Raw genomic sequence first — 15,614 nt, 5'->3', positions numbered from 1 at the left:
GAGATGCACGTTTGTTTAGTAACCTCGAAAAGTATATCTTTTGCATGGATTGAGTTTCTTTTCTTGGCTATGTTGTTACTCCGCAAGGAATAGAGGTGGATGAAGCAAAAAATTGAAGACATAAAGATCTGGCCAACCCCTGAGACTGTTACTCAAGTGAGAAGCTTTCATGATCGTGCGATTTCTGTTGGCGCTTTGTGCGGGATTTCAGCACCGTTGCTACCCCCATTGAATGAATTGACGAAGAAAGGAGTAGTTTTCAAATGGAGACCTGCAGAAGAACAAGCATTCAAGTTGTTGAAAGAGAAGCTCACCCATGATCCATTGCTCCAACGTCCTGATTTTGGTAAGACATTTGAACTAAAATGTGATGCTAGTGGGATTGGAATTGGAGGTGTGTTAATTCAAGAAGGTAAACCTGTTACTTATTCAGCGAGAAATTAAGTGGGCCAAGTCTTAATTATTCTACCTATGATAAAGAATTGTATGCTTTAGTTCATGTGCTTGAAACTTGACAATATTATCTATGACCCAAAGAATTTGTTGTACATTTTGATCATGAATCGCTGAAACATATTAGGAGTCAAACTAAATTGAATAAACGACACGATACATCGGTCGAATTTATTGAGTCTTTTCCATATGTCATAAAACATAAGAAAGGAAAGGACAATGTGATTGCTGATGCACTTTCTAGGCGTTGTATCATGTTATCTTAACTTGATCATAAGATTTTTGTTTTAGAGACCATTAAGGACATATATGCTCTTGATTTGGATTTTAAAGAAGTGCTTGAACATTTTAAAGAAGGGAAAATATGGAATAAATATGTGCTAAATGAAGGATTGCTCTATCGTGCTAACAAGCTATGTATTCCAGCTAGCTCCGTTCGTCTTTTATTGTTACAGGAGGCGCATGGAGGAGGATTGATGGCATATTTTGGAGTAAAGAAGACTAAAGATGTACCGTCCGTCCACTTCTTTTGGCCAAAGATGAGATGAGATATCGAACGCTACGTGTCTCGATGCACCACTTACAATAAAGCTAAGTCTCACTTGAATGGATTACTACTAAATTCTTGTGATATTTTAATACTTAGGAACGTGGGAGAAGCACTACAACCTTACCCAGACGTCACCTCTCGAAGGCAAGTCTACTCGGACTCGAGGCTGAGCTCTAGTCGAAGTCGTGGTCGTGGTCATGGTCGAGTCTCAAGATAGCACATCAGTAAAACGGACATAACTCTCTCATATGAAGTCCGCTTTAGGTGTTCTTGGACTTGCTGGGAAGCTTATGTCGAGCCATTTCCAATGGATCTATGCTCGACCAAATATTTCTTATAGTTTAGTCAGAGTCGAAGGAATAAGGTGCTGTATCACCGTTCTGGACTCTGTCGGGTTTTGTAATCGTGTCGAGGTCAGAGTCCAGGTTGTGCACGCCTCTTTCCACGGCTGCACAACCCTAGGTTGACCCCTCATGTCCCCTATAAATATATGGTAACCGTCATAGTTTATGTTCGGATTTAACTTAGATTATTTTGTTTTAGATAGTTTTGTCGTTTATCGGTTTGTTGAACACCAAGCTCGAATACTTCATTGGTAATTAGCAATATTCAGATTGCATCTACCTGTTCTTTCTTATGTTCTCGATTCGCTTGTAGGAAAAGTCTTTTTGGTGAGATCAACCGTATCTTAGCACGGTTTATAACCATGGAGTAGTGGTGTAGTGGTTGCGAGGGTTCTCGATCTGTTCTGTTTGAAACCTTTAGATCATCAACATCAAAACTACACCAATCAACTTATCATATTACCTTTCAGAAGATCGGAGAAACGCGCATCAACACATCTCATTATATAATAAAAAAAGATCAAACATTCAGCATGATCAAATTCAACCGAGTCCACACCAATATATGCTAAAATTTGGTAATAGATTTTGGTCACCTACAAATTCATCACAAAGTTATCAGAATTTTTATCAATATTTGCAGGAAATCAAACATAAGCCGATTTCAGCAAATTAATGACGAGTCTCCGTATAGGAAACCCAACCAAATACGCCGTCAAATTTATGCCTTGGCGCCCTTGCAGCCAAGTAGTAGACATACAAGAAGATAGGATTCCAAAGAAACGAATAAATACATGGCTCGAAGTCCCGGCTTCCGCCAGCGGAGCAGGAATCGGAATAACACTTCGAACGCGAATCACTTAAAGGACACTTTGGGATCTGTTTGGTTTCCTAAGTCCGCCCGTCTGTACCAGAGGATACGTATAATTTTAGAAAGGAACTTGTTTGGTTATCTGTATTTACTGTTTTTATTAGTATAAGTAGATGCAAATATATAGTCTTATTCTGACTGAGGAGTGAAGCGCTCAATCTGGTTCGGTGGATACAGACTCTGCATCACTCATATAAATAGGATCACTTGTTAGCGTCATAAAATTATCTTCATGCGAGTAACTAATTACAATCTTAACTCTTGCATCTGTTCATACGGTATCAGATTTAATCAACCAAATAGAAAATTAATTAAGTCTGTCTAGACAGATACAACTAATAAAAACTCTTCTTTTCAACACATATAACTTCACTCAACCTACTTTCCCTCAACATGCTTATACCATGCAACTCTACAAACCTGGAGCAACCAAACACAGCCTTAGGGTCTCCGGCAATGTCAGAAATCAGAAGCTGGACAATTCTAAGGGATGTCATCGTGCTTTCTAACATCGGAATGCAGCCCCAACACGTATTCGGCTAACCCGTTCACAGGACGAAAAAATGAATCCGTTCGGCACGCCGCTGTCTGAGTTGAAGTTTTTATATATTTTTTCTCCTATATTAGGGCTGGAAGCGGATTGTAGTAAAAGTGAACTCTATTATACATCCCGAATATTACAAAGAAAACTGTGGAAACAGAAAAATTACAAGGTGAAGCACACATGCCTTCTTCCATTGATCATCTTCTTCAATCCTGATCTACTGGAGCGTTCGCCGAACCACCGCTGAAGCACCTGGTGGCTGAGAAGGCCAAGATGGCTGCCGAGAAGTTGAGATTTTCAAGTTACAAATGTATATATGCTTCCTATAATTTTAAAAGCCACATAAAGTGCTTTTAGTTTTACCTTTGGTCGAAGAGCCGAGCATTACGACATCTGCAACATCAATAGATGATGGAAGCTACCTGATGCTTGAAGAGAAAAGTAAAAGCACATATTCTTAAATGAAGTTGTACGCTAAATCAGATACAAGGATGAGACCTTGTTTTATATCACGGTTCTCTTTTGTCTTTATATAATCTTCCAATGGTTGAGTGGCTGCTTGCATGCAGACCCATAGTCTTGTAAGCTTCCTTTCGTAAGGGTGGGAAGCAAGTCGCCCTTCAGTACAGGCAGCTGAAAGCCTGAAACTCACTAGAAGGCTGCTAGCAGCCGTGTCCGAACCAAGTCACCATAGCATTCCTATGGCACCGGATCAGCCCGGAGCTGTGCAGTCAGCTGTGAGAGACAAGAAGCCGGGCTTTCCATGGGAGGCTGCTGAGAAGCAGTTGAATTGCTTCGTAGGTGCCGTTGCTCTCATGGAGAGGCTGGGCAACGGCCTCGGCACGCTGGCCTTCACATGGGCGACCGTCGTCGTGCTCGGCGGGTTCTCGACGAACCTAGGCCAGGATTTCTGGTATGCAACTGCGATCGTCTTCCTCGAGGCTTTGAGGTACTTCTTCTTTCGCTTCGTTCTCTAAAACTATGTACCTGATTCTATAAGTACCTATATTGTCCTGTGTTAAAAACTACCGATAGGAATTGACATTGTAATTTCTCACCTAGTTTATTTTTAACGTAAGGTATTGGTCCGTCTTCACATGTTAATCTCTATTACTTAAAAAATATATAGTGGTTCCCACATCCACCTTTGTTCGGCCTTTTACCCTCTCATGTTCTACCCTCACTCCTAGCCTACTTGCTCTCGCGACTGGCCCAACCTAAGCATGTTAAATAATATTATAGTTTGAAAGATATTTTGACAATAATAGTTAGTTTTAAAGGAGTCAACAATATTATCATGTGTAAATTTTGATTTCCGTTATAACACACGTGTATTCAACTAGTTAAAATAAAAATATACATCATGGTCTTGAATTATGTCAGGTCACCAAGAGGATGTATAATGACCTGTTGCAACCAAAAAATAGTAATTACAAACTACTCCATGTTGGATACTCGATCATGACTTTTGAAGAGGCGTTTCAATTTTTAAGATTAATTAAGTAGTTTTCCACAGAGTATTTTTTTAGGTTTATGCTTCTCTCTCTCATTCATCCTTTTAACCTGGATTTCTCTTGTTATAATATATGCATAAGCAGGGTGTTCAGCCGTGAAAGCAGATCTGATGATGAATTGTTATTCAAAACCACGGGGAGTATTAGATTGAAACGGGTGAAGCTTACACGCGGCATACCATATTATTTGACTGTAGGGATTGTGATGGTATGCCTGTATGGTACCCTGGAATTTACCCTCCGTCACTATGGCTACCTTCCACGTCCACCCCTACAACTGCAATATCACTGCCTTTTGTTGACCGCGTTACTAGCATTAGCGAGCATGGCAAAAGTTCCCACAATTGCCGCATACGTGAAAGATCACGCGTTTTTGCAGTCTAGTGCCTTAGTTGCAGTCCTAGCACTCGGTGGTGCAATGTTATGGTCCCATACTCCTAAGCGACAGGCAGTGCTGGTTATCCCACCTCTGTTTGTTGGATGCTTACAGTACAGCGCAGTAAAGGCAATAAGGGCCCTTGTTTCAAAAGAACAACAGGCGATAAAGGTCTGCCTGCAAAAGTTAAACATCCATGTTTCTTCTCCTCCCCCTTGGCTCCGCACACTGGGTGCTTTGATACTCCCTGCGTGGATAGTAGTTTCCGTGCTGGTCGAGTTTGGTGCTATGGGCATCCTCATACTGTTAGGTACGCTGCTTCTAGGCAACATCCAGATTCCAGTGGCCTTGGCACGCATCGTACTCTCGTCAATGCGCCTGGCTACTAGCAACGATAACCACCACGACACCAGTAACGAACACCTTGCACCAGCGCTGACCATCTTCTATTCCATGGTGCTTGGCCAAGGGGCACTGTATCTAGCGGCATGCATACTTGAGACACTGTTCTCCTACCGTGTCCGGACGTCACTGGCAAAGAGCTGTGGCCTCGCATATACCAAGGGATATGACTCCATCAATCTATACTACGAGCATGCCTACAACAAGCGCATGGAAGAGGGCGTGCTTGCCCAAGAGGACCTGATCCTTGTTAGCTTCTCCTTCAACTCCCTCAACTCCAACTCAAGCGACAAGAAGCTCGCCTCGGTCCGGATTCTGCACTCCCTCCTCCTACATCTGCAGGGTGCCTCCAACACAGGACTCGTCTCAAAGATCACCATCTCCACCAAGGTGGTAGCCTCTTTGATCGGCACGCTGGGCTGGACGGCTCCAGAAGACCAAGGTATTGTTGGAATAAATTGGCTTTAAGCAGCTTTCTGATTCATTTAGTTCCCTATTTGATTTAATTTACCAGACTGACATGTAATTTAATTCCGCTACATAAAGCATGTAAACCGATATGAACATTTCTAGAGCATTTATTAACAAAAAATAAAAGAAAGCTACCAATATCCGAAATACAATTTAACATGGCAATTAACATCACAAGATGGAATAATACCAGTAACATAGCTCAAGATGGTAAAAATGAAGTTTAAAGTGCTCTCGAGCCAGTTACCTAATTAAAGGCCTTCCAACACTAAAATATTTTCTAAGGGCATCTCCAACAACACACCTCAATTAGCGACAAATTTGTCCACATTAGATATTTTTCAATGTGGAGGAGAGAGGATATGTGGAGAGATAAAAATAGATTACTCATTAGTAGACGTCTATGTTGGAGTTTGGATATTTTTATATTTGCTCAATTAGCGATAAATTTGTCCACATTAGATATTTTTATATTTACGCAAAAGAAATATTAGTCACTACAAAAGATCCGGATTTTACACAAAAACCCTACAATCCAAATCACAAAAGCCATACTACTAAATCATGATTAACACAAAATCCTATAATCCAAATTAGCTCATCACCTTCACTTAATTAATCCTAAAACAACATACATCTTTGTTCGGCCCACAACTGAGGCTGGCATTGTGGCTGATCACATAGAAGCCACCGGAATCGGATGAGTCCGCCGGCGCCTTCACCTGCTACACCACTCGTGCTCGCCGCGCCACCACCTGTCGTGTCACCCACGGTTCCTGCGCCTCCACTCGCCATGCCTGACATGCCCACGCCCAATGCTCTCGCCAGTCGCCAAGGCTGCACCCATTCTCGCTGCACTCGGCCGCGCTCGTGATCATGCCAGCCAGAAGCGTGACTCCTGCGCCCTCGGTGGTGACCACGGCCTCACCTACACCCATGCCAACCACCGCGTCCATTCCCTTGTCGTGAACAGCTACTGCAAGCGCGACCATACCCACGGCCTCGCTCACGCCGTCGCCGTACTCCATCTCGCCTCCCTCGTTGTTGGAGCCCTCAAGGTGCATCAAGTTCTCGATATCCTCCGTGGCACCGGGGTTCATCAGCGGAGGGCTCCCCCGGATCGACATTGCTCCTCCTGTTTCTTTCCTTCTATTCCTCCTCCTTATCCTCTTCCTCGTCCGAGCCCGGCGGTGGCAGAGTGCCCTCAAAAAATTAGAGCTTGTTGTCATTCAAATGCTTCACTGAGTCCCACTAATCCTCCATGTTCTCCTCCGAGGAGAATTCCATGGGCTCCTCCTCTTCCTCTGAGCACGGCCAAGGAATTTACGGGTTCGGGTGTGGCAGCGAGCACCCGATTGGGGTCTTTTTTTTTTTTTTATAGGCGCAACGATGATCAGAGCAGCGGAGGAGCACGTGGTGGCGGGGTGGCAAATGAGAGAGGGCAGTGGAGATGGATTGGTTTTTTTGAGGTGGAGAGCTTGCCAGATGAGAGCATCTTCCGCAGATTAGTCAAATTTCACCTTATATATTTTTCTTTGGCTATCTATTTCAAAAGATTTCATCTTCATATTTTTGTACACTTCACCAGACTAACCAAATCTCGCTCTCCATATTCTATTTACCTATATTTTATTCGTAACAGCTAGTTTTTCAAACGGCTAGTTTTTGGCAGTGAATAATTTTTTGCAACAACTTTTTTTACAATAGTTATATTTCTCCTTTGTATATGCGTAACACACACTACACACTAAAATTCCCTATGTAACTTAGGGTTTTCAATAATTTATAAATTAGTACATTAGTTTAGATGAATATCATGAATTTTTTCTGATTTTTGGAATTAAATTATGCTCTAAAAATTCAAATAATTTTAAAAAAGTCAAATTTAGGGAATCTTCAATTAATATCTTAAGAGATTTTGAGTTGAATCCAGTTAAAATAGGTTCTTTGTTATTTATTCTATTAGCTTAAAAATCGGTGTAATTTTAGGAGCTCCATAAAGTCACCTTTTGAATTTATGAAAGTGGAGAGAAAGAATGGAGTTTTAAAGCAAAATGCCTCTAGTTGCTGAAACGGAGGGTGGGCGCGTGGAAAAGAGGTGGAGGCGCTTGGAGGTTGGGATAGTGAGGCGCTACGACCAGCTACATTTGCCGATCCAGGGGCCGCGATGGCGAGTCTATATGTTGGTGAGGCTACTAGCGAGACTGTTGGATGCTTGTTTTTTTAGATGGCGAGGCGGATGGCGATGGCAAGCGTGATAGCTTCTCCGCAGGAGATGCTCTGATGGGTTGATTTAAAGCCCCCTAGCGTGGGAGACGAAGCGCATTAATATCTCTCACCAGTAGGTGGGAGGAACCGTAAAAGACAACCTTGGTATCTAGAATTCCCCATAATTTTATAATATTCTATAATTTGGGACATTTTCAAACTGGAACCATGAGAAATCTCACTCTCACGGTTTTAGAGTCTTCAAGGCATATGATCTGTCTCTTATGGTTTCCAACTAGGACCATGGGAAACAATTTTTTGTCACATGGTTGCAAAAAAATCATGAGACAAGAAGTCTCATATGAGTATTTCTGTGATAGTACCTACACCGGATGCATTAGGACAGCGATGGCACTGAAGAAGTAGTCCAAGGCCTGGCCAACAAATTTGAGTAGATCTCCACAATCTCAAACGCACTAGAGAGGCACGTGCCAACGGCAAGATCATGGGGAGGGAGCCAAAGTTGGTTGCTGCAGCTGGGGAACCACTGTGTCCCTCCATCGCCCATGGCCATGAGCACCGTGGAGCCAGGCACACACACAAGGAAACCTACACGTGTGTCAACGAGCATCAAGACAGGGACATGAGGGAGCGGGAGCAGCAGCATCGCCGCTGGACATAACCAGAGTCGAAGAGGATAGAGTGGGTTGGAGGAGAAGAGAGAGGTGGGGAGCACATGGGATTTTTGTACGCAGGAGGACCATGGCGTACGGAGCAACATTCTCCCGTGTCGCCCATGAACGAGCGCACGTAGGGTGGACTCGTTCACTGCCACCATCGCTCACTCAATCTCTTCCCCCTTGTAGATGGGGAAGGTAGGAGCCGGGGCTATGATGGATTTCTTATATATCGGTTGCTCATTTTTTAGTACTCGACATTAGAAAGTGTTTGAGATTCATACAGGGGAAGATTAGATGTCTGTGATGAGATCCGGATGGGTGGCTGAGAGAGTTTGGCTTGAACTTCAAACCTTTAAATGTTTTTCTTTGGAATTGTGCATCCGTTTATAAAACAGTTTGAATTATAGTGTTGCTTAGAACTAATGCAACAAATAAGGTCCAATATGAATATATTTTATTTAAAAATCTTCAAAGTAATCAACATTTTGAATGTAACCATTCAACATTTTGAATATACTATTTGAATTTTCACACAAAATGTTGAATTAGTTTTTTTTCTAAAATGTTGAACTAGGTATTTCAAATTATCGAATTAAATCTTTCAAAATGTTGAATACATATAATAATACAAAGTAAAAAATATAAGTGGCACGAAAGAATAGAAAAAGAAATAAAAAGAAAAAACATACATTTGATCCATGGGCCGTACCCACTCGATTGTGCGCTGGCCTAGGCCATTGGGTGTCTGTTAGGGTGGCCGGATAGGAGTGTGGTGCGAGGTCTAGATCACGAGGCCTTGAAGAGTTGGCCCACTACTCCTTTTTCCTTTTCCAATTTTTCTTTTATTCAAATTTTCCTCAAACCAGATTCATATTAAAAGAAAAATCCCCTAATTGGACAACAGGTATCAGTATTAGGCTATACGCTGCGAAGGTCGTTGCTGTGCTAGCTGTAGATCTCCGGATTGTTGGGATCCCTGGCACAATCCAGATGGTATCCTCTCTTCTTGATGACGTTGATGCTAAAAATCAATTCGTGAAAGAAGACAGTCCAGACCAGACAGAGGATATCAATGAAGAGATAAACAATAGTATGTTGCCTGGTCTACAGGAAGGAAAGGAGTCCCATAATGATGAGGATTTGTTCCCTGTGCTGGGGATGCTAATCCTTGAAAGTCTTGCTCGCAATCTTGATAACTGTGCTGAAATCAGCAGAGCAGTAGGTCTCATCCCGAAGGTCATAGGATTCATGAGCTATGCCACAGACACAACAAATACCAGCAAGGCACAACAGAAACTGATTATGACGTCATCATTGAAGTTGGTTGCAAAGCTTGCAAGCACCGAAGGGGAAACTGGTACGGTACTCCGGCAAAAAATCTCAGGGCAACCCCTCCTATTGAGTAATCTCGCAGAGATCTTGGAGGACAGCAGCGGCCGCTCAGAACAATGGAAGCCGACAATGGTTATTCTTTCCAAGCTTGCTGTTGATGAGGAAATAAGTCAGGAGATTGGGAGCTTCCAAGTGATTATCCCTAAGTTGGTGCATGCATTTCTTGGTACAGATGAACACTCTCTGCAGATGGTGGCAGCGGAAGCACTGTCAAATCTGTCAATGGAGAATACTAGCAACTGCTTGGCTATCTTGGAGGAAACAGGGTATGAGCTTATTTGGCGTCTCAAGAACATGCTTCTGAATGATGAATACACATATATCGCAGCAAGTCTGCTGCAGAATCTCTGTGCACATTCCAGAGACAAGCTGCGCCATCAAGGATCAAGCGAGCACCTATCGTTTGCCTTGCAAGTGGTGAGTCTGCTAAATTAACTGCATAAGGAAACTGTTGTTAGCATTCTTTCAATGTTTGTTTTAGCTATTCTTGCAGTTATGTACACAACTTGAATTTTTAGTTAGATGACATAGTCTTCTTTTACATGCATACTTCCATTTATTTCCTTTTAGGTTACAACTTATGTGTATCTTACTTTAATTTGAAGGAAAAATAATAGAGACTTGTGTCAGTGCGTGGCTTACAAAAGTAGTATAAACGACTGCTGGCCATGCATATATGTTATGTTTTGTTGTTTTAAAAGAACTAATCAGGAGCAACTATAGGTTACCTGACATTATTAATGCTGCAGGTGTTGGAGAAAATTATGCATGCCAAGGGCAAGCAACTGGAGGCCCTTATTGGCCTCGCTTCACAGATTTATAATGTCATCCCTGAACACTGTATCCACGTGCTAGATTCGCAAACCAATGTTACAGGACTTGTTCAAAAGCTGGTGAGGGCACTCAACTCCAATAAGAAACCGAGTTCCGAATACCCAAGGATGAGAAGGGTTATTGTTGAGATGGCAATATTCATTGTGGAATCATGTCCTCGCTACGCAACCATCTTCAGAGAACAAGGCATGATGGAAGCACTGTCAAAGGTTGAGAGGACCCCAACCAGACTGGAGAAGTATAGGATCTTCTTCGGCGATGTGGGAGTGGTTGCAGAGAGCGGCTTACCTCTGCATGACCTAGTGGCCAGAGCAAAAGGGCTGATTGGCTTTGCAACTCCATCTCCGGAAGCATTCAACCAGGTGACCGTGAATGATTCATCATCACTGGCACTGTGCATATCTATTGATTACTGATGGTACATGCAGGCTATGGTCATATTGTAGTGGTGTGCTGGAGCGAGGCAGATCGACCATATAGTTTTCTTTGTGATCAGCAAATGTAATAGACTGAAATATGGTAGGCTTGCTTTGAATGGCATTGGCTCATTGATGGTGTTGAAACTGAATAAACCTCTCTGTTTGATAACTGAATCTGCTGCTTGTACATGTATTTCTTGTTTTCTATTCATATATTTCTAGTCTTGCCAACCACTAGTTACAAGAACGAAGGGTGTACGTGAGTGTTAGCTCTTAGAATAAATATTGGTGAAAAAAAATATCTTCCACGAATAAGGTGTGGCGAGAGCTCATTTTCAGGAGTGTCTCAAGCTTATAGAAGAAGCGGAGAGAAAAGGAATACCTAATGTGTTGATCGTAACAAGATCTCTCTCCCCCCCCCCCCTCTAGCTTGATGGCTATAGGTCTATATTTATAGTGTCATTCAGGGTGTAAGTATGCCCTTATAAGTGATACAAGCTATCACCATGCAGCAGTGACCTAGGGCCGGCCGAATCACATGGCTTGGACTTAGGAAAAATAATTTTAACCTTACTCTGAAAATATTATCTACCATGGCAGATACAGTGGTGCAAGCGGCCCTAAGCGCGCATTGCCAAGCCAGTTGTCAATTGCGGCACCGCACTGTCCCATGCGTCAAGGCGGCCACCACTTGAGTTGGGATGTCAGGGTGGGTGCTACTTGCATCGGCATTAACTGTCGGTCACTTCTTGTCAGGCTGGAGTGGCTAGTGGTTCCCCTATTGTTGATCTTCCTTGTGGAGGCCAGCTGCCTCCCCTGTCTCTGAGTGACCGTGGCCTGGGGAGAGTTAAAGGCTCCGGAGGGGGCCTTGATGGCGATTCCTTAACAGTGTCTGCGGGTTGGGGCATTCCCCCAACAACAACCCCTCATCTGCTAGCCCCGAAGTCCTTAGGAGTGAGGGAATGCAAAGGGAACCAGCTCTAGCCCCGCCACAGAGTTAGGATATCCCAAACATCCTCTTGTCCTTACTGAACCTCTCAATGGTGGGCGCAAGTAACGACGATGAGGCTTGATGAAGATGATGTGGTTCGGAGCCCCACGGCGAGGCTAGTAGCAAAGCCGAGGGGCGACGAAGCTCGATGGGGACTGTGTGCATGGGGTCCGACAACGATTTTTGAGGGAGGAATCAACGGGGAAGCCGAGGCAGGCGCTCCACGACCCGTTCTCCGGGTGGCCGCAACAAGGCTTGACAGAGGTGAGACCAACCGAAGCCCCGCGACTGCGTTTTGTGCCCAGCTGTGATCGCCGGAGGTGTAGTCGATGTCGGAGCCAAAGACCGTCAAGGTTTGATGAGTCGACATGGTCTGGAGCCCTACAACAAAGCTAGCAGCATAGTATAGGGGCGGCAAAACTCGACGGGGACTATGTGCATGGGGTCCAGTGGCGATTTTCGTGGGAGGAATCGACGGGGAAGCCGAGGGAGGCGCTCCACAACCCCTTCTCTGGGTAGCCACAGCGAGGCTCGATGAAGGTGAGACCATCCGGAGCCCCGCGACTGTGTTCGGAGCCTAGCGATGGTCACCGGAGGCATAGTCGACGTCGGAGCTGAAGGCCATCGAGGTTTGATGAGTCGACATTGCGGTTCGAGCATGCTCTTATGATGGTGAGTCTTTTTGCCACTTGAACTGTCACATGGGAGATTGCGTGTGGAGGTGAGATATTCTCCTTTTTCTAGTGCAAGCACTTGATGACGTGAGGCTACGGTGGTGCGTCTAACAGGGTAATGTGTTAGTTCTCCTGGGATCTTGCGCCAACTGCCCTTGCACATGTTGAAAGTGGCTCGAGCAATAAATGCGACGAGATGTGTGTGCAAAAAACCAAGGTATTGCCGCAGGATGTCACCATGTGTGTGCGGATTGACCGGGATGTGGCCACAGACCCCCAGAGTAGTAATTGGGAAGGCCGTGAAACGACACCCGTGATGGTTCCGTTTTGATCACTAGGAATATGCTAACGACTGGCCAGGATATAAAAGCTGGGGTTTACCCAGCTAGTTCTTCATTGATATGTAAGGGAGCGATTCTCCTTAGTTCGATCATGGCGTCCCCTTCATTGATATGTCAAGGGGGTCGCCGACCTCCCTTCCGGCCTAGCATCAACCTCTCCCTCGACACACCACCGCCAGGCTCCGGAAGGAGTGCCTTAGTAGCCAGCATTGGTAAAGGTTTGAGGAGGTCGCAGACCTCTTTTCCGGCCTAGCATTGGCCTCGCCTCCGACAAAATCGCCGCCAGGCTCTGAACGGAGTGCCTCTAGAGCCAGGCAGTGGCTAAAGGTCAAGGGGGTCGTGGACCTCCCTTCGGGCCTAGCATCAGCCTCGCCTCTGACAAAACTGCCGCCAGGCTTCGGACGGAGTGCCTCCGGAGTCAGGAAGTGGCTTAGGGTCTGAGGGGGTTGCAGACCTCCCTTCTAGCCTAGCATCAGCCTCGCCTCTAACAAAACCGCCGCCAGGCTCCAAACGGAGTGCCTCCGGAGCCAGGCAGTAGCTAAAGGTCAAGGGGGTCACGGACCTCCCTTCCAGCCTAGCATCAGCCTTGCCTCCAACAAAACTGCCGCCAGGCTCCGGACAGAGTGCCTCCAGAGCCAGGTAGCGGCTAAAGGTCAAGGGCATCACGGACCTCCCTTCTGGCCTAGCATCGGCCTCGCCCTCGACACACCCTCACTAGGCTCTGGACAGAGTGCCTTCGGAGCCAGGCAGCGGCTAAAGGTCAAGGGGGTCGCAAACCTTCCTTCTAGCCTAGCATCGGCCTCACCCTCAACACACCATCGCCAGGCTCTGGACGAGATACCTCCAGAGCCGGGCAGTAGCTAAGGACCCGAAGGATCGAGGACCACCTCCAGAGCTTATCCCCAAAGTTCCAGATGGACTGCTTTGAATAAGAAATCTAGAACAAATTTGGAAGAAGTCCCTACCGACGTCGGACAGGAGGAGTATGTTGCACTGGAACTTAGCCATGACCAGGAACAACGAGGTCGCCATTACTTCGTCCGGCCCTCCTTGGTTACTCTACATGTCCACTGCTACTAGATTCCTAAGGCCACCTCTCCCCAGGAAGGAATGAAGTCAGTATGACCAGCCACAACGACGAGGTCCGAACCCTCCATATTGCATTGGCACCTACCTCAGTCGAATTCAGGCTAAGACCTATGCGAGGGCTCAGTACTTCGGTTGCCAAAACCAACCATCGCCTACGAAAGGGCTGGAGAGGCGTGGTACAAAGGCACGAAGGCACACAGACATGCGGTCACCTGTTCGGAGGATCCGCTTACACTTCGGCCCAAGAAGGAATAGAATCATCTCCAAAGGTTCAAGTTATATTATTAACAACTTGTGCATCCGGAGGGCGTGTACAAAGCGAAAACAGTACAAAGGTTGCTATGGAGGAGACAGACTCTGAAAGAGCAAACTAGGGGGAGAAAGAGTACAAGGTGGCAAAAGACAATTATAGCCTGCAACAAAGCCATAATCAACTGTGAGACAGGAATGTCTCGAGACTTCACCAAGAACTCCCCTGAAGGGGCCTTCACCTCCTACGGGTCCCGGCAAGGGCCACGCATGAAGCAGCGTATGTGCCTCATCTGGGACCTACCGCTGCAGAAGCTGATGCAATAGCCAGCCCCTGAGCTGTTGGAAGACAGGGAAGAAGTTGAAGAAACCACCAACGTGGCCTCCTTCCCCTTCTTCTTGGCCTCCTCCTTCATCTCCAAGGCCGTCGAATTCTCCACCGATGACTGCTTCTCCTCATCACTCTCCCTCCCCAGGAGATCCTAGTCGATCTCCTCTTCGTCATCGAAAATATCGATGATCTCGACAGGCGTAATCTCTTGAAGGTGATATGCCCTAAAGACAATCATCACGTCTATGTTCATATACTACCGAATAATGTGTTATTACAAGAATAACTATCATTTACATTGATTGCCAAGTATGTGACTTGTTCATGAAACTCTTTTTTTATATCATGATGGCATTCTTAGTCGATCCTTGGTCGTATATCATTGTGATGATACATAAGACTACCACATATATTGATTGATGATCACGTTTTATGGATCATAGGTGTAGAGATACCAGGTCAATAATGTGGACATTTATGTTAGAGATCATGATGTTGGATAGACCTACCTTGAGATTCTGCTAGGATTGTTATTTATGATGTGCCATCAGTTGTTATTTCAAATGGTGTACCTGCAGGATCCTTAGACCTGAGATCGTCATTGATTCCTAGAATGTGTAGTGGCATACTTTGAGGCTGTCAAACGCTATTCTGTAACTAGGTAGTCATAAAGGTAGTTTTTCGGGTTTGTCATAAAACATGTCGTAGGGTATGAGCGATCAAGATGGAATTTACCCCTCCTTGATAACAGGAGAGATATCTCTGAACCCCTCGAGATAGTTGGATTGAGAAAGTGCATGGCCATGCCAATATGATTAAGGAGTTAATCATGATGAATCCACTACTTAATCGAGTGAATGGTCGAGCTATCACAAGGGTGG

The 15,614-nt window shown here is 45.0% G+C and overlaps 1 protein-coding gene across 1 annotated transcript; it reads left to right on the top strand.

Annotated features, from left to right (window-relative positions):
* Positions 1-3,339: 3,339 nt before the first annotated feature.
* Positions 3,340-11,146, top strand: LOC133886990 (uncharacterized). The gene is made up of 4 exons (XM_062326901.1): positions 3,340-3,711; positions 4,361-5,496; positions 9,318-10,222; positions 10,555-11,146. The coding sequence occupies exons 1-4, from the start codon at positions 3,464-3,466 to the stop codon at positions 11,053-11,055; spliced, it is 2,790 nt and encodes a 929-aa protein (XP_062182885.1). The 5' UTR covers positions 3,340-3,463; the 3' UTR covers positions 11,056-11,146.
* The last annotated feature ends 4,468 nt before the right edge of the window (positions 11,147-15,614 follow it).

The sequence above is a fragment of the Phragmites australis genome, chromosome 12, assembly GCF_958298935.1.
Source record: "Phragmites australis chromosome 12, lpPhrAust1.1, whole genome shotgun sequence".
Lineage (NCBI taxonomy): Eukaryota > Viridiplantae > Streptophyta > Magnoliopsida > Poales > Poaceae > Phragmites > Phragmites australis.
This window is presented reverse-complemented; position numbering and strand designations above follow the sequence as displayed.

Coding starts and splice junctions, on each gene's coding strand:
- LOC133886990 (XM_062326901.1), top strand. CDS start 3,464: ATGGCACCGGATCAGCCCGGAGCTGTGCAGTCAGCTGTGAGAGACAAG. Junction 3,712..4,360: donor GTCTTCCTCGAGGCTTTGAG/GTACTTCTTCTT, acceptor ATGCATAAGCAG/GGTGTTCAGCCGTGAAAGCA. Junction 10,223..10,554: donor TATCGTTTGCCTTGCAAGTG/GTGAGTCTGCTA, acceptor TTAATGCTGCAG/GTGTTGGAGAAAATTATGCA.